General features: G+C 46.5%; 1 protein-coding gene across 1 annotated transcript in view; it reads left to right on the forward strand.

Moving 5' to 3' along the window:
- Positions 1-22,856, forward strand: part of TMEM132C (transmembrane protein 132C) — a 386,766-nt gene that overhangs the window by 116,388 nt on the left and 247,522 nt on the right. The window contains exon 2 of the mRNA XM_024121135.3: positions 17,490-18,381. Coding sequence (XP_023976903.1) covers positions 17,490-18,381 — 892 coding nt within the window. The remainder of the gene's footprint in view (positions 1-17,489; positions 18,382-22,856) is intronic.

A 22,856-nucleotide genomic window follows, 5' to 3' on the forward strand; every position in this document is an offset into this window, starting at 1 on the left:
CCTGTGGCTTTCACTGGGCTCGCCCAGGCATCCCGGGAGCGTCTTCCTGTCTTAGAGTCAGCTGGTTATCAACCTTCATTCCACCCGCAGCCTGAATTCCTCTTCTCCCTGCACCACGTTCACAGATCCTGGGATTAGGATGTGGGTCTTAGGTCCCGATCTGAGGTTTCGCATGTAGAGGTCACCGAGTCTGCGTGGGCTGCGTGGCTCGCCGTCCCGCCCCACACGCCGGTACTTCTGCCCAGGGTGCCTGGCGACGGAAGAGAAGGGACAGGTTTGGGGTCTCTTTGGGAATCAGATTCTGCAGGAGCCTTGCAGGGGTTCAGGTGGACGCTGTCATTTCAAACAGCTTTAGCCTGTCCTCGTGATGTGTGTTACCAACTCCTGGAGAGTAGGTCTGACGCTTTACAGCAGGGGTTTTCAAGGGGGGGGTCCTGGGCTCGCAGCAGCACCCCATCACCCTACAGCTGGTTAGAAATGCGCATGCACCACCCTGCCCCCCAGACTCTGGGGTTAGAAATGCGCATGCACCACCCTGCCCCCCAGACTCTGGGGTTAGAAATGCGCATGCACCACCCTGCCCCCCAGACTCTGGGGTTAGAAATGCGCATGCACCACCCTGCCCCCCAGACTCTGCGCGAGGGGTGGCAATCCCGTGTGCGGACACCACGGTCGGAACCTGCGAGGCAGCCGAGGTCTGTTCTAACACCCAGAGCCTGGGGTTCTGCTGTGCCCGTGATCTGAGGCAGCAGGCCGGCGGGGTGGCCTTGGAGAAAGTCAGGTGGCCCTTTCTTACCTCTCCTGCAAGACTGCACCGCATGGATCTCAGGGATGGAGACAGGCTCCCTGGACAGAGGCTCCCTGTGGTGAGATTAAAGGAGTCCCTGGGCCCCTGACTTTTTATGCAAACGTCTGCTAAATGGGCACAGGCGTGTCCCTTAGGAAAGATGTCCTTCGTACTTAGCGTCCCCAAAAGACCCAACACCCCGTAAAAGGATTAAGTAGCTCCATTCTGTGTGCTGGACGTCAGGAAGGAACATGAGTTACATGTATTGAACCTGTCCTGGACACAGGACTCTGTTTTAACCGTTTTATATACACTGACATATTTACTACTTCAGGAGGAAGGTGTTATCCTTACTACTGTCCCCATTTTACAGATAAGGAAACTGAGGCACAAAGAGATGAAATGCCTTGCTCTAGGCCACACAGCTGCTAAGGCGTGGAGACAGGAACCGTGTCCAGGCAGCCAGGCTTCAACTCCTGGGTTTGCAGCCCCGAGCTGCACTCTAGACCCGGGTGGGCTGACTTGACCGTGGCCCCTGGGACCGGCCCCGCCATCTGCTTGTAGGGCCTGTAGCTGAGAATTGTGTCTACATTTTTAAATGGTTGCATTTGAAATGGTTATATAAGTACTTACATAATGTCCTTGATTTTGCCTCTTGGTCTGAAATACCTGCCATCTATGAATGCCCGCTATCTGGACCTTTAAGAAAAATGTGCTGCTGGTACCTTTCTCTGCCTCCCTCCCTTTTTCCTGTCACTCTGTCTGTCCCTGTCTCTGGAGAATCTGTGTACACACGACACAGGCTCTTCCCTCCAGGGAGAGAGGGAGCTGGTGCTTTCAAGAACTCTGGTGGGGTGGTTTCTATAAACCACTGCAGCAGCCCCTGGGGAGAAGGTGGTTGCCATTCCCATTTCCATTGATGAAGAAACTGAGGCTCATGAAGGTGGAGTCTCTTGTCCAGTGGCCAGGTTAACAAGCTAGGATTTCAACTCCAAAGCACACTTCTTTCTCAACCTCGTGTTCCTCCTGATCCAAAGGAGTTTATATTCCAGTTTGACAAACAGGACTCGAGCACGAGAGAGCCTGACCTCAGGGCATCAGGGAGGACCACAGTGCGTGGACAGACTGTAGGTAGGACAGATGGTCGGGGAAGAGGAAGGGCCACTGCTGGCCAGAGATGGCAAGGAAGACTTCCTGGAGGAGGCAAGGCAAGAACAAGTGATAGTCAAACTGCCTTACACAGCAAGGGAACTTATGTGCTGTGGCTCAAAGCTGCATGGCAGTTTCTGACCTCAAGTGTAGAAGGTTCAAGGTGCATAAACAATGTCATTAGGAGTCCGCAGGTAATGGAAACCTGAAAATGGGTGGTTCAAACCAATTGGAGGCTTTATTTTTCTTACAAAACAGAAAGTCCTGAGAAACTTCTTGTCCGGACAGACAGACAGCCTCTCAGCAGCATTACTATAAAATCGATCCCCACTTGATCCAGGAAATGACCGGACAAGAAAACCCCCTCAGCCTGTGACACTGAACAAACTCCCTCTTCTGAAATGGCCTCGAATTTCTCCCATGCCCCCTTCAGCCAACCAAGGACTGTCAAACGTACCAAAGATCGATTGGAAGGTCTCCCCCGATTCAAATTTCCCAACTCTGTACAGCACTTGTCAATCAGACATGGTCACAGGGGTCCCTCCTTTTACTCTTTAAAATTGCCTCTCCTTCCTAAGCCCCTCGAACCCCTGCTGAAAGGAAGCTGACAGTGGATGGGTTTCCTTACCGTGAGTCTAGGAATTAGTTTTGTCTTCGATGGTCCAAAGTTCGGTGGCCCAGGTTGGTACGATGCTTCAAGGTGCCAAGAGGGGCCCAGACACTGCTGCTGTCACTAAGCCCAGCCCATGAGAGCTCAGCCTCTTGAAGGCAGGAGTATCAAGGAATCTGTGGACATATTTATTTTTCAAAACACCACAGGCAGGGAAGGGAGCATTTCACAAGGACTTTTAATAACACAGGGAGGGAAGAAAAAAAAAAAGGTTTAGAAAAAAAAAAAAGCAGATAATCTTGAAGGCAGGAGTATCAAGGAATCTGTGGACATATTTATTTTTCAAAACACCACAGGCAGGGAAGGGAGCATTTCACAAGGACTTTTAATAACACAGGGAGGGAAAAAAAAAAAGGTCTAGGAGAAAAATAAAGCAACAGATACACCTGTGCGACTTGGATTAAACCTCCACATGGGTACCAGGGATGCTCACGAGGAAATTGTCTGGTCAGCCCAGCGTCTCCTGACCCCCATCTGGTCCTAGGATGAAGCTGAGGCATGTTGGATGCACAAGTATTTATGTGAAACTCACTACTTTCCATCTCCTTTGAAGTTGGATATTAGAAGAAATAGCAAAGAAGGGACTTTCCTGGCAGTCCAGTGGTTAAGACTTTGCCTTCCAATACTGTGGGTGTGGGTTCGATCCCCGGTTGGGGAGCTAAGATCCCACATGCCTCGCGGCCAAAATACCAAAACATAAAACAAAAGCAATATTGTAACGAATTCAATAAAGACTCTAAAAATGGTCCACATCAAAAAAATCTTAAAAAAAAAAAAAAAGAAATCCCAAGGAAAGGTTGGGGGGGGGGAGTAATTCTACCTTTAAATGTGCACCTGCTGAGAAGTCACACACAGAACTATTTATACATCTACTTTGCTGTCCGTCGGCCAAATCAGATCATGGCAGCCCTGTTGCCAAGGGAAGCTGTCTTGAAACAGCATTTTAATTGCACAAGTAGCGCGTGAATACACGCTCTTATTTTATAAAAGAAAAGAAAACACCCAGTAAAGCTAAGATATGTGTGACCCTCCAAAAGATCTCATCTCCCTTTAGATTAATAATCACTTTTGTAAGTGTGATGAAAAACTTCTAAACATTTGTATGTCTGTATAGATAGAAGATAGAATAGTGTGTTTCAGTTTACTCTTATTTTAACGTAATTATTATGTGAAGTTTATTAATATATGTTAATTTTTATAAATATCAGTATTGATAGTTATTATTTTTGATGTAAATATTTTAATATTTTATGATACTTGCGTGTAACTGTGTGATAATGCTAATTGTCTACACAGTATTCGTTCTCGTAGCCTAGTAGTTGGGGCATCTCTGCCCCTCCCCCATGGTAGAGGCTATTTCTCTCCCCACGCCCCCTCCCCTTCTCCCAGCAACCCTGCTCTCTGGGGAGCATGGTTTGCTCTTCCTTCTTCTTCAGCCTAAGGCTTTTGTCCTGGGCCAGAGAGGGAAGGGTCTGGGTGGGGCTTCCCCAGTGGCTTTCTGATATGCTCCATACTTTTTTATTGAAGGAGAGTTGATTTACAGTGTTTCAGGTGTACAGCAAAGTGATTCAGTTTTTTATATATATATATATATATATATATATATATATATATATACACACATGTATATTTCTATTCCTTTTCAGAGTCTTTTCCATTATAGGTTATTATATCGAATATAGTTCCCTGTGCTATACAGCAGGACCTTGTTGTTTCTCTCTTTTATATATAGTAGTGTGTCTCTGTTAATCCTACATTCCCAATTTGTCCCTCCCTACCCCTTTCCCCTAGTAGCCATAAGTTTGTTTCCTGTGTCTTGTACATGCCCTTTTATTTTTTAAATTTTTATTGGAGTACAGTTGATTTACAATGTTGTGTTAGTTTCAGGTATACAGCAAAGTGAATCAGTTATACATATACATTTATGCACTCTTTTTTAGATTCTTTTCCCATATAGGCCATTACAGAGTATTGACCCTGTGCTATACAGGGTCAATACTTATGAGTTATCTATCCTTATGAGTTATCTATTTTATATAGAGTAGTGTGTCTGTGTCAATCCCAATCTCCCAATTTATCCCTCCCCCCCCTTACCCCCTGGTAACCATAAGATTGTTTTCTACATCAGTGATTCTATTTCCATTTTGTAGATAAGTTCATTTTGTACATGCCTTTTTAAGTTTGTGAGTTTCCAGAGGAAGGTGCCTCTTTCTGGAACGATTGCAAACTTAGCCTTCAACGCCAAGGTCCAGCTGTATACCCTGGCAGAAGGCAAGAAGGGCGCCCACATTCTATAAAAAATTCAAAAGCAACAGCAAAACTGAGTGAAAGTTGGTCTGCCTTCCTTATCACTGTGGGCCGGCAATTGGAAACGTCAAGAGTGGTAAAATGTGACGCCCTCGCCCTGGAACATCACTGTCTCGTGCAAACACCTCCTCCAGAGTATGGGTCCAGGGTGCCTGCCTCACTTTCCTTCCCAGCCTGGCCAATTCCGAAGCACCGTCTCATCACAGGACCACCTTCTACTTGTAAACAGTCACTAAGGCACACATCTCAGCTATTGTATCACACTGGCATCCTTATTTCTACCCATTGTCATTCTTCCCTTCTGTGGCCGGTCTTCTCTCCTGGGCTTGGAGTCCTATGGGCTTGATAACCATAGTTTATTTATCTACCCATTATTCCTGACAGAAGCCAGGCAGCGCAAGACACACCAAAGATTCCCAGTTAATATTTACTGAATGAAGGGCATTCCTCATAATATCCCCCAGTTGGAGTGGGTTTTTTTTTGTTTTTTTTTTGAGATTAATGTTAAGACCAAGATCGAAGGCTTGCCCCTGCAATATTAAATAAGAACAGTTGTAAGCTCAGCGGCCTCATCAATCAAAAACAGGAAATTGAGGATCAGGTAGTTCAAAGTGACGGGAAGTGCATCTCAGACGGGCTTAAGCTGTGAACGAAGGCACTTTTTTCCCTCTCAATTCTCCATCCTTTGTGGAAAACTCTGTTTCAGTGTCTTCTTTCACCATATGAAGAGTTAAAAACTATATATAATGAAAGGGAAGACGCTTTCATCTTCTGATGGCTTCTTTCCTCTTTTTTGTTTACTCAGCCATCAGGAAAGCATTTTCTACTTTGTAGCCTAAGACTCCTCATTAATATAATCATCTGAAATACTGGTGTAACCAAACAAAACTACAGATGCTATAACCAGCAGGTAAATGAGACTCATATGTTGGGGGAAAAATGAGGGTGACTCAGTGGGTTACAGAAGGGTTTTTTTTTTTTAATTATCTGTAATTAGTGGGAAAGAAAATATGTGGACTCTATTAAAAATAAGCTCTTTATTTTTTAGGGGGAAAAACCATCATAAAGAACAGGAATGCTGTTCCCTTTTATTTACATGAATTGAGATAATTGGGACTCTTAGGGTTAATGTAAGGTTTCGTCATAAATAATACCACCATCTGTGATAAATAGATGCTTCTCTCTTTGAATAGATAGAGCAAAACATTCCCAAACCAGCCATATGCTATGTGAACATCAAATGCAGTTATTTAAATTCTGTTGTAAATGCTTACATTATGCAACTCCAAATCTCCCCTGATGTTGGAATCCAATCTTTTGTTTGTTTGTTTTTTGCATCCTTTTCCAAACTGTCTTGGAGGCATCGTAAGAGGCATGTTTACATTTGGATCAGTGAATAAACCTGGTATCTCTGTCAGATTGTAAAGAGCCCCGAAGGAAACACCAAGAAAGTCCTCATCTGCGAGAGACACAACTCTTAGAAAGGCTTCGCCTATATCAGAGGTCAGCAAACAATGGCTCACAGCCACATCCAGCCACCCCTGCGTCTGGATGATCTGTGAACTAAGAGTACTCTTACATTTTTCAATGGTTGGAAAACAAGCATATTTTAAAGGAGAAGCATGTTTCTGACCTCATAATTCTATGAAGTTCCGATTTCAGTGTCCATAAATAAAGTTTTATTGGAGCACGGCACAACCGTGTTTACGTTGGTCTCTGGCTGCCCTTCTGGCGTAACAGAAGGGTTGAGTAATTGAAACAGAGTGTATTCAGCCCATTAAGCCTAACATATTTATTATGTGGGCCTTGACAGAAAAAGTGTCTTGATCCCTTCTTTCTGTGACTTGTGAAGCCAGATCACCTCAGTGGATGAAGCCAGTCTGTATCATCTTAGAAGCTTTCCGCTGAAAGTAAGAGAAAACCCGTGTGCCGTATGGTTGTGCACTGGTTCTCATAATAGGAAGGGCAGTGGAGAGGCAAGATTGAGGGTGTGTGTATTCGGTGGTCCCCCCCTTTGGTGTCAAGATCCAGGATCCCGCCACTGTACCTCCCCCATCCTGGCTTTGTCTCGGGATTTCACTCAGTTTCAGGATGGGTGGCAGTATTAGTGGGGTGAACTGGTCTTTCCCTTGCCTCTGGGAAGAAAAGCGTTTGCTGCCATGGTTCTCTTAGTGGGGAGGGCTTCTCTCCCAGGAGTCCAGCAAACCTCCCCTTGTAGCTCCTGGGCCCAAAGTGTCCGAGGGCATGGTTTCCCAACCTCAGTACCATTGACCTTTGGGGCCAGCTAATTCTGCGCTGTGGAGCTGTCCTGCACATGGAAAGCACCGAGAAGCATCCCTGGCATCCGTCCACTAGAGGCCGGTAGCATCCTAACCCCCCAACCACGGCAGTGGAACTGTTTCCATGTGGGTGAAATCATACAGTACGTGTCTTTCACCATCTGATTTATTTCACTTAGCATGACACTCTCGAGATCCATCTGTGTTGTCTCAAATGGCAAGATTTCATCTTTTTTTATGGATGAGTAGTATTCCCTTATATGTAGGTATCTAGATAGATAGAAACATCTATAGATACACAGGTACATAGATATCTACGTAGACGTCAGTATCTATCTCTATAGGTAGATGTATAGATACCACATCTTCTTTATCCATTTACCCACTGATGGGCACTCAGGTTGTTTTCCATGTCTTGGCTATTGTAAACGGTGCCAAAATGAACATAGGGGTGCAGATGTCTTTTCAAATTAGTGTTTCTGTATTCTTTGGATAACTACCCGGAAGTAGGATAGCTGGATCATATAGCAGCTCTAGTCTTAATTTTTTGAGGACCCTCCATACTGTCTTCCATGGTGGATGCAGCAGTTTACATTCCCACCAACCAACCAACATGAAATCAGAATAAGTGAACAGACCAAACCAAACAAAAACAAATACGTAGATACAGAGGACAGAGTAGTGGTTACCGGGATGGTGGGGGGGGCTACCTCGGTCAAGGGGATTGACTGTGTGCTGACGGATGGAAACCAGTTTTCTTCGCTGGTGAGCGTGTTGCAGTGTATACAGAAGTAAAAATACAATGTTGTACACGTGAAACTTACATAGTATTATAAATCAGTGTTACCCCAATTAGAAAAATACATTTAAAAAGTTAAAAATTTAAAAAAACAGCTGCATCAAGAAAAAAATGGTTTCCAGACATTTCCAGATGGCTCCCAGGTGGCATAATTGCCCCTATGTGGGAACCACGGGTTTGGGCCTGTGCAGAATTGAACCAGTTACTGGAAACAGATCTGGAATTACCCTCTGGTTTAAACCAGGGATTGGCAAACACCAGACCATGGGCCAAATCCAGCCCACCACCTATTTTTGTGTGGCCCACAGGCTGAGTCAGGGTGATGTAAACGTGTAAGAATGGTAAAAAGTAAAAATGTAGATGGTTACATTTAAAACATCTATATAAGTACCTTTGTAATATTGATTTTGCTTCTAAGGCTGCAAGGCCTAAGGTGTTTATTATATGGCTCTTTAAGAAAAAAATGTGCCAACCCCTGGATTAGACCAATGGTTCTCAACCCTTAGCTTTATAGATCATAAAATTAAATTCATAATCTTGTAAACTGTCTCTGTACATAATTAAGAACAAATCAGTGTAGTGCCCTGTTCTAGAGATGAAAGCTATGACCAAAGTAATAGACAGGAAAATAATATTTTAATGTGTGTACATACAGGGAAGGTCAGATGAAGTCGTCAGATACTTGCCCATGTATTTAGCGTCAGCGTGGATGTGTCAGCCACACATGCAGGCTGGTATAGCTCTTGGGGCAACTTGGATTTCACAGACAGACAGGGCATTGCTCATGTAATTTGCCAAAAGGGTAAACAAGTTTTTAGTAAAGTTTCATGAAATCAAAGTACAGCCTGGATTTCCCTGGTGGCGCAGTGGTTAAGAATCCGCCTGCCAATGCAGGGGACACGGGTTCGAGCCCTGGTCCGGGAAGATCCCACATGCCGCGGGGCAGCTAAGCCCATGCGCCACAACTACTGAGCCCGCGAGCCACAACTACTGAGCCCATGTGCCGCAACTACTGAACCCCGTGCGCCTAGAGCCCGTGCTCCGCAACAAGAGAATCCACCGCAACGAGAAGCCCGCGCACCGCAACGAAGAGTAGCCCCCGCTCGCCGCAACTAGAGAGAGCCCGCGCGCAGCAACGAAGACCCAACGCAGCCATAAATAAATAAGTACAATCGGCACCCCAGTAATTGCGATACTGGCAAATGCACAGGCTCCACCGTTGCCCCTCCCGGAATTTTTAGTGGAGTTAGCTTCTTGGCTTGGGTCGTCCTAATAGGTTTCTCACCCTTGTGAGTGTCCAGTGGGACAGTCAGAAGTCATGCAGGACCTGGGCAATTATTTGTCGCCTGGGGCCATCTCAGGCCTTGCAGGGCATCTAGCAGAGCCGGACCCCGCTCTCTAAACGTCAGGGGTCTTCCTCCCTCTAGTCCCTGTGACAACCAGCTCTGCCTCTGCAAACACCCCGAATGCCATCTCTGGTCGGCTGAACAATACCACCATCCACCCCCATAAAGATGTCTGTCTCTCAGTGGTCAGAGCCTGTGAATGTGTGACCTTACGTGGTAAGAGGGACTTAGCAGATGTGATTCAGTTGAACGTTTTGAGATGAGGAGATGGTCCTGGATCACCCAGGTGGGCTGATGTAACCACAAAGGTCCTTGTAAGACGGAGGCCGGATGTCAGAGGGAGGAGAAGCTGCTGGCTTTGAAGAGGGAGGAAGGAAGCCGCCAGGAGCCAAGGAACGCAGGCGCCTCTAACAAACGGAAAAGGCTCAGAAACTGGTTGTCACACCCTGAAGCCTCCCGGGGGATCGCAGCCCTGCCGACCCCTTCATGGTAGACTTCGACCCCCAGAACTAGAGCTAAATATTTTTTGCTGTTGGTTTACACTGCTAAGCTTGTGGCAATGTGTTACAGCGGCAATAGGAAACTAATACATACATCGTCTCACGGGGGAGCTCTGTCTTGAGCCGGTCGGAGCCCCTCGTGGCCCTGGGGTCTGAGCCACATTGCAGGGATGGAGGAGTAGGGGTCGGCCTTGTGGGCCGGTTGCCAAGATCAAGCCATTTGCCAATTGCAGCCCAGTTAAAAGACTGCGTTTTAGATTTAGAACTTGGCCTAGCAAATATTTCCCTCTGTGCCTACCCAAGGCACTATTCTCATGCTGATAAAGACTGAGATTCTGGGTGTTTTCGGGAGTTTGTCTTTGAAAGGCATGTCTCCTTTGCTCTACTTCCAGGGGCCTGATTGAGGAGTGCCTGAGACTGATTATGGACTTTAACCAGAGAACGGGGGGGATACCCCCCCATGGCCTCCAAGGGGAATATAAGTACCTGCTCCTTTAAGGGAGAGTTTTACTGTTTCGAAATTGCAAACCACACTATGTAATTTCAGCAGAGGATACTGGGGGCAGGTTTGTTCAGGAGAGGCATTGAAATCAAATAATCCATTTATCAAGGTGCCTTTTGTTTCAAGAAAAAAAGTAACAATGCGCCATATTTATCAGAGAGAGACATTTTGTGTCTGGCGAATGTTAATAAATCACAAGTGGTGGGGAGAGAGAAAAAAAAACTTTCAAAGTACTCAGGCCGGCTTGTGTTTCAAGTATGCTCTGATGACTTGGAAGGAAAGTCCAGTCAGGGTTTTCCTTGAGGCTTGTGGGGAAAGGCAGGCTTCTGTGTCGTAGGTTTCTGATATCATACAGGTAAACTGGAGATGTCGGAACAGGCCATTGAAGTTATAAAAAGAGCCCACCCCTCTTGATTTCAGATTTCTTTTCTCACATGGCTGTCACCCAATTTTTTTTTTTTTTTACGAATTATGGTTATCACCTATTTTTTTTCATGTTGCTGTAGCCTGAAAACCTTTTTACTATAACTTATCAACAGGCTTGAAATGATGGTAATGATCATAATGATAATAACAGGAACAGAAACTTCTCCCCAATTATTAGGCATGTTCTAGGTGCTGGGTACTTTCTTTATTGCTCTAAGGGAATTGGTTTTGATATGATTCCCACTTCAAAGATGAAAAGTCTCAAACTCAAAAGTTTAAGGTTATTTGCAAAAAAACCGAAAACTTACCTAGTACGTTGGGGACGGATTCATTTTTGGATGTGGTCTGGCTTTGGGAATATGCTCTTAAGCACTGGAATGCATTCCTCTCACTGGGCTGGAGAGGGTTGGGTTACAATCCTTCCTGCTGTCTCTTTGGCATCTGTGACAAACCTCTGAACACCTGCTGTGAATCAGGGTTTCTCATCCTTGGCACTACCTGCGTCTTGGACTGGACGATTCTTCGTGGCGGGGGGCTGTCCCGTGCACTGTAGGATGTTCTCAGCATCACTAGTCTCACCCCACTAGGTGACGGGAGCACCCAGCTGTGAAAATCAAAAATGTCTCCTGTAGACGTTGCCAGGCGTCTCCAGGGTGCAAAGTCACCCTTAGTTGAGAACCTCTGATACTCTTTAGGAGGGACCTTTGCACATCCTCAAACAGCACCACTTGTGCATCTGGATTATTCCAGCGGGGTTTGTTTGTAGCTTATTTAACTGACAAGGAAACCGGGACCTAGCATTTTCACCAAAGTACCCCATGAGCCTCCTCCGTCGCTTACCACATCCAGGGCCACAGCGGGCCCCGGCCCCGCTTCCTAGACCAACTTCCCACTCCTCACACACCCAGCTCCTGAGCTTCCCCTCCACTGACCCTTTCCTGGTGCTGCGCTCCGCGCCCCCCCGCCCAGGATCCTTCCCCTATTCCACTCACCCTCCCGAGATCCAACCCATCCATCCTGTCACAGCTCAGAGAGAATCAATGCTAAAGAATCCATCTCGGTCAACACATCCCAAAGCGAGAATCGCAGTGGAGGTGGCACGTGATGTTCGCTGAAGGGTCATTTCCCCTGGTGTTGTTCTGTCTGGGTGCTAAGCGGCACGGACACCTCCTGCGTCCACTATCTCAGAATCTCAAAAACTCAATTTCCGGCAGCCAGCTTTGCGGTAGAGTTCTCTGACGGACGGCTGATGGAGGACACGCTAGCCCAACACTGACAGGCAAGCACAGATAAAGAAAATGGATAAACAGGAAGGGAGACAGCAAATGAACGTGCTGTCAGCTGGGAGGCCAGATGCAGAGGTGCAGCTGTCAACGTCTCTCCTCTTCCCCCCTCCACGTCCGTAGGCAGCCAGCATCGGACGTTTCCAAGGGTATTGTTTCAGATGAGTAAAAATTACTCAATAATCCTATCTTTCTGGGAGACGCTGCTATGAGTGAATGAACCAGAGTTAGAGGGTGGACATCTGTCTGTGTTTCACTAGGTCACAGCAACCGTGGGATGGTTTCCTTGCAATCAGCAGATAGAGCGTCAGGAGAGATACCACAACGGCTGGTAACCACCACGGGTCCCTTAATCTTCCGGATGAGGGCGCCCCAAAGCGTGAGATGAGCTTGGGAGAGCCACATGGTGTCACGGTACGTGAGCGCGCAGACGGGCCTTGCACAGCTCCGGGGGCGCCGTTTTCATGAGTGTCTATGAGGTTGGGTGTTGCAGGTACATCTACAAGGTGGGAAACCACCTGAGTCTTACCAACGAGAAAGTGATTCCCTTTTCAGTTCCGTCTGAATTACTCTAATTCCCTCGAGGAGGAGAAAGTCTCATGTTGGTGTCACTGTATTTGTTTAGTTTCTTACCCTTGGTGATCTCTTGATATTTATTAGTTACCCCATCAGGTGTTGCTGCATAAAAAACCACCTCCAAATTTAGAGACCTAGTTCCCTTTTCATTTCTTATGAGTCTAGGGGAGACCGAGCTTGGCTGAACTTGGCGAATTTTGGCTGGGCTCTCCCACTTGTTTGGGGGTGGCTGCAGGCTCTGGGTTGGCTGATTTGGGATGGCCTCCAGTGGAATAACTCTGCTCTCCTTCACATGGTCTCTGCAGAAATTCAAAAGAGAGTTAGTGGAAACCTGAGCTTGGAATTGGCACATTGTCACTTCCGCCATATCCTGCTGACCGGAGCAAACTCAAGGCCAACCTAGATTCAAGGAGTGGGGCCGTAGACTCCTAATTTTGAAGGGAAAATTGCAGAGTCACACACACAAGGTGTAGAAAGAGGAGGAGAATGGGAGCCATTTTGTAATTGCTCTACAACAGGTACTATTAGAATCCTATATAATGAAATCAGTCCACCTGCCTATCTCCCTGTGTACCCATCCATCCATCCATCCAAACATTCATCCAACCATTGATCCATCCGTCCATCCAAACATCCATTCAACCACTGATCCATCCATGCATCCAAACATTCATCCAGCCCTTGATCCATCCATCCATCCATACATACAAACATTCATCCAACCATTGACCCATCCAGCCAGCCCTTGATCCATCCATCCATCCATCCATCCATCCATCCATCCATCCATCCATCCATCCATTTATCTATGGAAACTGAAACTGTCCAAGAAGGTAAGAACTTGCCCGAGATCACATGGGTATTGAGTAGATCAACTCTAGATCTCTGTAGCCAAACTTCATGTCTTTAATCACTATGCTAGATGCCACTCCCTTCTTTACAATGTCTGTCTCTTCTTGGCTTGAGTTAAATCTCTCATGAACGGGAAAACTTCAGAACTAGGTTCAGCAGGAAGGTATGAGCTAGGCACTTTTTGTTCCATATGAAAGCTAAAGAGGGAGTTACATAATGGAAGAATCCTAAGAGAAGAGATAAGAAGACAGCATGCCCACTTCAGCTTTATTTTATTGAAAATAAACTCAGCATTTGCTTCAAAGCAAAAGGTTCATTTTTAGGGTTTTCTTAAGAGTAAAAAGACCAGAAAAAAGGAGAAAAAAGGAATTTTTATGTGCAAGAAGAGTGCAGAATGATGAGCAAGCTTGTTGACAAGCTTCCCTGTTGTGGAATACACCCTGCACAGATGGGCCTTAGCATCCTTGCTTTGTTCCTTCAGGGAGTCCTTGGCCCACTATCTTTTCCAAACCAACGAGTCTCTAAATCTCTACCCTTCAAGGTTTAAAAGCTTTTTTTGGAGAGGGATGAAAACATCAGAATAAAAGCGTTAAATGTAGTAATTAGTCCATTGGGTTTGACACAGTTCTACAAGTTGCTGAAAGAGTCAATGATTACCCATTCGCTAGTAGGTCTGCGTCTTTATTCCCGTCTCACCCCTAGGTTCTTCATGACCTTTTTTGTTTTGTTCTTAGATTCCATATATATGTGTTAGCATACAGTGTTTGTTTTTCTCTTTCTGACTTACTTCACTCTGTATGACAGACTCTAGGTCCATCCACCTCACTACAAATAACTCAATTTCGTTTCTTTTGATGGCTGACTAATATTTCATTGTATATATGTGCCAGATCTTCTTTATCCATTCATCTGTCGATGGACACTTCGGTTGCTTCCATGTCCTGGCTATTGTAAATAGTGCTGCAATGAACATTTTGGTACATGACTCTTTTTGAATTATGGTTTTCTCAGGGTATATGCCCAGTAGTGGGATTGCGTATCAATTTACATTCCCACCAACAGTGCAAAAGGATTCCCTTTTCTCCACACCCTCTCCAGCATTTATTGTTTCTAGGTTTTGTGATGATGGCCATTCTGACTGGTGTGAGATGATATCTCATTGTAGTTGTGATTTGCATTTCTCTAATGATTAATGATGTTGAACATTCTTTCATGTGTTTGATGGCAATCTGTATATCTTCTTTGGAGAAATGTCTGTTTAGGTCTTCTGCCCATTTTTGGATTGGGTTGTTTGTTTTTTTGTTATTGAGCTGCTTGTAAATCTTGGAGATTAATCCTTTGTCAGTGTGGCAAAGTGAGAGCATGGAATGGACATATATACACTACCAAACGTAAAATAGATAGCTAGTGGGAAGCAGCCGCATAGCACAGGGAGATCAGCTCGGTGGTTTGTGACCACCTAGAGGGGTGGGATAGGGAGGTTGGGAGGGAGGGAGACGCAAGAGGGAAGAGATACGGGGACATATGTATATGTATAACTGATTCACTTTGTTATAAAGCAGAAACTAACACTCCATTGTAAAGCAATTATACTCCAATAAAAATGTAAAAAAAAAAAAGAGTCAATGATTTTCTTTAAACACATAGAGCCAGAACCTTTTCTAGAATGTTATGCAGGGCCTTCTGAGAGTGTTTTAACCTGGTCCTGAAATGAGTGGGTTAAAAGGGAAGCAGTAAAATATCCCTAAAGAGAGAGGGGCAAAGTACCCATGTTACCGGTGACCTCAGAACAACGCCTCTGGGCAAAGAACAAGGGAGGAAGCTATTTCTTTGAAAAGCCATCCTTTTTTTTTTTTTTTTTTTTTTAACATCTTTATTGGAGTATAACTTTTTACAATAGTGTGTTAGTTTCTCCTTTACAACAAAGTGAATCAGTTATACATATACATATGTTCCCATATCTCTTCCCTCTTGCATCTCCCTCCCTCCCACCCTCCCTATCCCACCCCTCTAGGTGGTCACAAAGCACAGAGGTGATCTCCCTGTGCTATGCGGCAGCTTCCCACTAGCTATCTGTTTTACGTTTGGGAGTGTATATGTGTCCCTGCCTCTCTCTCACTTCATCACAGCTTACCCTTCCCCCTCCCCATATCCTCAAGTCCATGCTCTAGTAGGTCTGTGTTTTATTCCCGTCCTACCACTAATCTCTTCATGACATTTGTTTTTCTTAGATTCCATATATATGTGTTGGCATACGTGACAACCTAAGGCCATTCGGCTGCAGCACCAAAGGCAGCTTTGATCTGCTAGCCAGCATCCTGGCCAGGAAGCGGATTAGGGGAAGTTCCAGAGGAGAGAGGCGTGGGGTAGCCCCATAGGCTGGATGGGCTGTGCTGGCTGCAGTTAGAAGCAGGGACAGCAGGGGAGGTTGGAGCATCAGGGGAGAGGAATGCCCATGTTCCCTCGCAGTATATGAATGGGGGCTTATGTGGGTTTTCTGGTCTGGTTCTGAAAGACAAGGGCCAGGCGATGGTCTCTCCTGGGCTTTGCAAAGTTAGCAGTTGGGGCGCAGTAACCTCTTGTGCCCTGGGTGAGCAGTTAAGTATCCACCCCCGGGGAAGCTTTAGAGGGCAACCTTCAATCAGCAAGGAGGCAGCTGGTTGTACTGCTAATGATGTGGGTGATGGACAGAGAAAGACTGACCCGGCTGGAGATTCTAACTGGTGCTTTTAAACTCAGATGCTCCTGAGGGTCCAGCAGGAAATGTTACCGAGCAAGGTGGTTTGCTGGGTCTGTTCTCTTACTGTTGCCGGGTGGGCAGACAGCCCACGTGCTGGCACTCCTCTCATGTTTGCAGAGAAGCTGGAAACCCTGATACTCCCCGGTTTTTAAAAAAGGTTCCCATTCATAGCCATGTTTTAAAATACCGTGGGCCAAACAGAACCCACCTGCAGGCCGAGTTGAGCACCGTAAGTGAGCAGTTTGCAGTGTCTCCCAGGTTTGCTGTTTTTCTTTCGACTTTATGGTATTTTTGGCTATGAGCAAGATCTTGCAAAATTTTTACACAGGCACGTTTATCATTGTTTAATTGCATTTGGCATTTGAGTCATCGTTAGAGAGCTTTCCCTAGACCCAGGTTATAGAGGAAATCACATTTTCATTCAGTAGTGAAAAAAATGTCATTTTTTTACATCTAGATCACTGATCCGTTTGAAGTTCATTCTTGTGTATGGTGTGAGGTATGGCCCTAATTGCATCTTTTTGCCAAACGGCTGGCCGGTTGTCCTAGTACCATTTAAAGTCTGTCTCTGCCTCACGATTTGTGGTGCCACTTTAAAACATACAAAATGGGGCTTCCCTGGTGGCGCAGTGGTTGCGCGTCCGCCTGCCGATGCAGGGGAACCGGGTTCGCGCCCCGGTCCGGGAGGATCCCACGTGCCGCGGAGCGGCTGGGCCCGTGAGCCATGGCCGCTGAGCCTGCGCGTCCGGAGCCTGTGCTCCGCAACGGGGAGAGGCCGCAGCAGAGGGAGGCCCGCATACCCTCCCCCCCGCCAAAAAAAAAAAAAAAAAAAAAACATTCAAAATGTCTAGATGTACAGGGGCTTATTTAGGAACTGTTCTCTTCCACTGATCTGGTTTTCTCTGCATGTACCAGTGTCATTAAAAATGTTTGAAACTCATGCAAGTTATTAATAAATACACCCACTTTACACTCCTACACTTACCAGCATGAGATCAGACTCCATAAAATGGCCACTGTTCAACAATTCTTAATGTACAAAAATCTCCCTTTCACAGGTTTCGACCTAACAACACGCAGGTAATTTTCGGAGCATGTAGTCATTTACTGGCTGATCCCCGAAGGAACGTGAAAATCCCAGCCAAGCGGACTGCAGAGTGTTTACCCTCGTTTCTAAATTGCTCGGTCAATTACCCCTCGTTGCTAAGTGACCTCTAAGGAGCCCGGAATAACCCCATCTTGGTCTTTTTTTTTTTTTCTTTCCCCCCTGCAGTGATCGAGGGCCGTGGGCTCACAGACGACATCCAGAGGTTTTCCTCGCTGCCCCCTTACCTGCCCGTGACCTACCACGTGCTCAGAGCGGAGACCGCCTTCTTCCTGAAGGAGACCAACCAGGACTCGACACGCAACTCCAGCCTGCGGTCCCGAGTCCAGTCCTTCTTCCCCTACAAAGCCAGGCGGCCCCCGATCTTAAATGCCAGCTACGGGCCCTTTTCGGTGGAGAAGGTCGTGCCCCCGGACCTGATGTCGACGCCAGACTTTCGGGGTCCCACCGACACGGTTAGTTTCAACTGGAAGCTGAAAGCGCACGTCCTGCGGGACAAGGTGACCCTGAGCCGGCCCCGCGTGCAGGTCCTCTTCCACGTGGTGGGCAGGGACTGGGGCGACGCCGGCCCCGCGCAGAGGCTGCCCTGCCTGCGCGTGTTCGCCTTCCGGGAGACCCGGGAGGTGAGGGGCAGCTGCCGGCTGCAGGGGGCCCTGGGGCTGTGCGTGGCGCAGCTGGAGCTGCCGGCCGGCTGGTTCGGGCCCCCCACGGTGGCGGCCGGGGCGAGGAAGAAGTCGCCCGAGCCCCCCGAGGGCAGCCGCGTGGAGCTCTACTACGCCCTGCAGCCCGGGGACGAGCGCGGAGACTGTGCCGGCGGCGACGTCCGGAAGGGCAATGCCATCCGCCCCGGGAAGGACGGGCTGGAGGGGAGCACGTCCCACCTGCAGAGGGTCGGGGCCGTCGGCCTGTACCGGGCCCAGGACAGCGCCCAGCTCCGCGAGTTGCGCCTGGATGGCAACGTGGCCGTCTGGCTGCCCTCGCGGCCGGCCAAGCAAGGAGACGTGGTCACTGCCTATGTCACCGTGGCCAGCAATTCCACCGTGGACTTCTTCATCTTGAGGTAGGTGCCCGCTGTAGTCTGGGGCGTGCCTGCGGTGGCGCCGGATGGGAAGGTGGGGTGCAGATTTGAGAAGATTCCGTCTCCGCCGCCTTCGGGGACGCTCCGGCTTCAAAGCAGAAGCCAAGTTCTGCACCCGGCCACAGGCTTTTCAGCAGCTTCGCTGTATATTAGGGGGTGGGAGAAAGAGGGCCGGAATTGCACCCCTAAGAAACGAGACTAACTTAACCACTGTCTTCTGACCTTGCATTACCTTTGCATTGGCAGACGGACATGACTTTTTTTAAGCTTCAGATTTTTTTATACATGTACAAATACTTGGTTGCACGGCAAAGTATATGTGCAGGGGGCCCAAGAAAAGACATAGGCATAGCTCACTCTCTGCTATCTCACTTGGGGTGTAAACGTGAAAAAAAAAAAAGCCAAGGATAGTATCTTTTTTTTTTTTTTTTTGGTGGGGTTAAATCTCGCCAGTTACGGGTGGGACAACCCCAGTTTGTGAGGGCAGTTTAGCAATGATTCAGGGAGTCTGCCCAACGGAAGATTCTTCGGCAGAGGTATTCCGTCTCATAAAAAAAGAAAAAAGAAAACTAAATTGAAACAACTACAGAACAACCCACCTACCATCACCTCTGTTGGTTCAGCAAATCACCCCAAACTTGTAATGGGCTCTTTCTCTGCACAGTGATTCGAAGGTTTAGATCAGGAGCGCCTGTTATCTGAGGATAACTGATAATGGGGGGAAAGCCACTTGAAGCAAATCCTCTTAAAATGCGGTCCAGGATTTCATAAAAATGAAAACCTATTTGCTTGAGATTTGTTTAAAAGATAAGGATGATAAATAGCAAGTTTTTATCTGGTATCATTAAGAAGGACTTAGGTTGTAATTGCAGCTACGCTTTGGTTCTTTTTAGAATAAAAAATTAATCACATGTTGCTTGAGTTGCTTGGGAAAATGTTCGCAAAATAGAATGATGGCATCTTATAGCATATTTCATTTTGGTTTAAATTTTGTTGTCTGATAATAAGAATGGTCCATTTTCAAGGGTTTTATTAATAAGTTTCTTGAGGCATTTCTTAGTCCTCTGGATTCGAATAATTCTCTTCTGAAGCGTCTGTCTAGTCATCATCCTTATAGTTTTTTCTTTCAATTTTGAAGTGGACTAGTTTTACCAGATCCTTCTTTGACAGTGGTTTGGGATATGATCAAGGGCTTGACAGCATCACTTTCAGTGGCGTTAGGCAGTCCTGCATCTTCTACAAAATATAAACTGTGCCCTGTGGGAAAAATTCCCATTGTATTTGCACTGACGGATGGTCAGCCTGGTGCCTTGCTGCCTTTGGGGGGGAGGAAGGATAAACTCAGTGTCTTAATGCAAGTGTCAGCCTTATAACGGCAGGGCCAGGATAGCAGATATTGAGATAAAAGAATCCAGGTTTGCTTCCTCCTGCCTTGGATGGGGAAAGACACTGATCTGGAAGGGTTTGAGTTTCATTTCCACCGAGTCCGTTAGCACCCTGGTCTCGCGTCCTTCTATTGTAAAATAAATATATCAATCCCGAGCTTTGGAAAAGAGGGACAGAAGGCAGGGAATCAGTAGTACTGCTAACAAGTTTTAAAATTCCAGAGTCATATAAGTATCTTCCCGCTGTACTTATCCTTAGCTTCCCTCTTCAGCACAGCAGGCTTGAGGGGTGAGGATGCTTGAGCCACTGGGTCCCCACGTGTAAGATGCAGGGCCTTCCGCTGCAGGTGGGGCACTCAGACCTGGTTCATTGGAGAGGAGAAGCTGTTTTCTGTATTTTTCATCACAAAGATGAGGATGATGTGGGAGAACTCAGGTCCTGCAACCAGCTGGCCTCGGTTCTGGTCTGCTTCCTGGCTTTGTGACTGTAGGCCTGCCACCTCATCTCCATGTGCCTTAGGTTCCTAATTCAGATGAGATTCTGGTACCTACTGCCATAGGTAGGGATGGGAAGATTCAGTGGGCTAATATTTATTTGTGAGATGCTTACAACAGTATCTGGCACATAAAAGTGCTTCTGTGAAGGGTTGTTTTTGAACATCCATCAAAACTTCAATAAGCATTGAATTCTATTTTAGCACTGAAAGGATACTGTGCTTTGCATAAAACAACAGCTACCAGGTCTGTTCTGAAGGCTGTATTGATTCTCACTTCACCATGCTTTTGTTTAAAGAGCAAAAAAAAAATGTTTTATAACGACAAGAGCCTTGGGAGCACAGAGGATCGGAACGACATGGATGTTGCTTGATGTCGGGAAGGGCAGTAGCCCTATTTCTGCCTTCCTGATCTTTCCACCCACGGATCAGAGTCCTGGGGAGAGAGAGGAGGTGGAGGAGAAATAGAGTCAAGAATGACTCCAAGACATTGGGCATGAAGGATGCAGCTGCCCTGGTTGGTATGGGAAGGCTGTGGGTAAAGTAGGTATTCCCTTTCCAGATAACGTATCTCATTTTAAATTAATTTTAATTTATAAATTAATTATTCTAAGGAAAAAAATATCCAGTAAGAAAATACAAAAAGATGTACACAGATGTGGCAAAATAGTGAAGTTTGCATGAGGCTTACTGAAGTCTGGGAAACACCACTTGCTTCCCAGTAAAAGTAGCAGCTCGTGGAAATCCACGTTTATCTAGCTGTCTCCAGTGATGGTCACTGGTTCAGTCAATCACAGGAGAAATCCATCTGGCCCATCACTGGAACCCAGCTGCGAAATTCACAGGGGATTTTTTTTTTGCGGGGGAGGGACTTTGCTACACCCCTCTTGACTGTGAAATCCGAAGACATTCTCCATTGCCTCCTTGGAAGATGGCTTTGCCGACAGGGCTGTGATGCTTGAAGACAGCCCAAACTTCTTGGGAATTTTGATAGGGCCAATAACATACATGGACACTTGGCCTAAGCCTCCTTTCTGAGATCGTTTTCACAAACGTTACTGTCTTCCACAGGCTCGAGGAAGCAGCCTGCGTTTCGTTAGCTATGTCGTGCATTTAATTCAAAGGCGATCCCTGCTTAATGATCAGATTGGTCCTGAGACTCAGCCAAGGTGTGGAGGTTGAAGCTTTGTTTCCCGTGGATATAACATTATTTTAGAAACCTATTTTGGAAAAATAGAAACGTAAAATAATGGCCAACGTAAAGGAGAATACCTAACTGGATATGTTTTCCAGATACTTGGAAGTAGGTCAGTTCCATGGGTATCAGTCCCTTGTCCCCTGGGATACGGCTTAGCACATACTGGGTTGGCCAAAAAGTTCATTCGGATTTTTCCAGAAGGTGTTAACGGGAAAACCCGGATTGAACTTTTTGGCCTACCCAGTAGTCAAGGACTAGTAAACGTTTATTGAATCGATGCAAAAGCAAATACCTGATGTCAAATTTATACCATGATGTGCCTTTTCATGGATGTTTTCCTTCCTGACTTACTAACTGCATCTTCTTGAAATAATATCAAGATACCGCACAGCAAGCATAAGCATTATTCCCTATTCTGAGGGTTTTCAAAACATAGGGACAGTTGGGGTCATGAGTCCTGGCAGTTCCCGACGCCATCTCCACGTACCTGAACGCTTCTGACAGCCCAGGATGCGGAGGACCGCACTTCTTACTCAGAGCTCAGTCTTAGACCGGGTTTGCGGAATTACTCCCTGTGTTGGGACCAACGTTCACATTATCTCAAGTTGCAGGTGTTAGGCGGGTAGATCACTCTTTACCTTGCAGGTCTTTGAAGGGAAGAGTAGGGGACACTGTGGCACCTCTGATCTTAGCAGGAAGCAACTGAAATTGATCCCCAGAGAAGCCAAGGCAGTGGTTCACTGGTCCTCTCCCTTTTAAAATAAGCTTTGCTTACTTGAAATCCCTAATTCACAGAAATGGTCGGGAGATGTCCTCCTCCAAGTGTAACGAATTCAGAACCACCGCAACTTTGTGATCGGAATTAGGGATGCTAAGGGAGTCATAAAGAGTCTTTCCTCTTTACAAGATTACATTATGCTGCTACCACGAGCTTACGCATAGCAAATCGTCCTATCTCGAGTCTCATAATGAGAAGAATATAAGTAGCGTACCAACCGGTTTAGTCTACACCAGGATTTCTCAGCCTCTGCGAGATGGGCATTTGGGGCTGGATCATTCTGCGTCGTGAGGCCACCCTGTGCGTTGTAGGACGTTTAGCAGTATCTCTGGCCTCCACCCACTAGCAGCGGTACCTTCTCTTCAGCTGTGACAACCAAATTGTCTCCAGACATTGACAGCTGTCCCTTGAGGGACAAAATCACCCCAATTGACAGCCACTGCTCTACACCTTTGATGTGCAGAGGGTATGGATATCTGGATGGTCTGTGCGGAGATTTGGGCGGGAAATGAAGAAACGGTCTGGCTCATCCTAGGCGTCTGACCAAAGTCAAAAGCTGCTGAGACCGTATTTCCTCGGTTTCTCTTCTGACAGTATACTCC

The sequence above is a fragment of the Physeter macrocephalus genome, chromosome 19 (assembly GCF_002837175.3).
Source record: "Physeter macrocephalus isolate SW-GA chromosome 19, ASM283717v5, whole genome shotgun sequence".
NCBI classification, from domain to species: Eukaryota; Metazoa; Chordata; class Mammalia; order Artiodactyla; family Physeteridae; genus Physeter; species Physeter macrocephalus.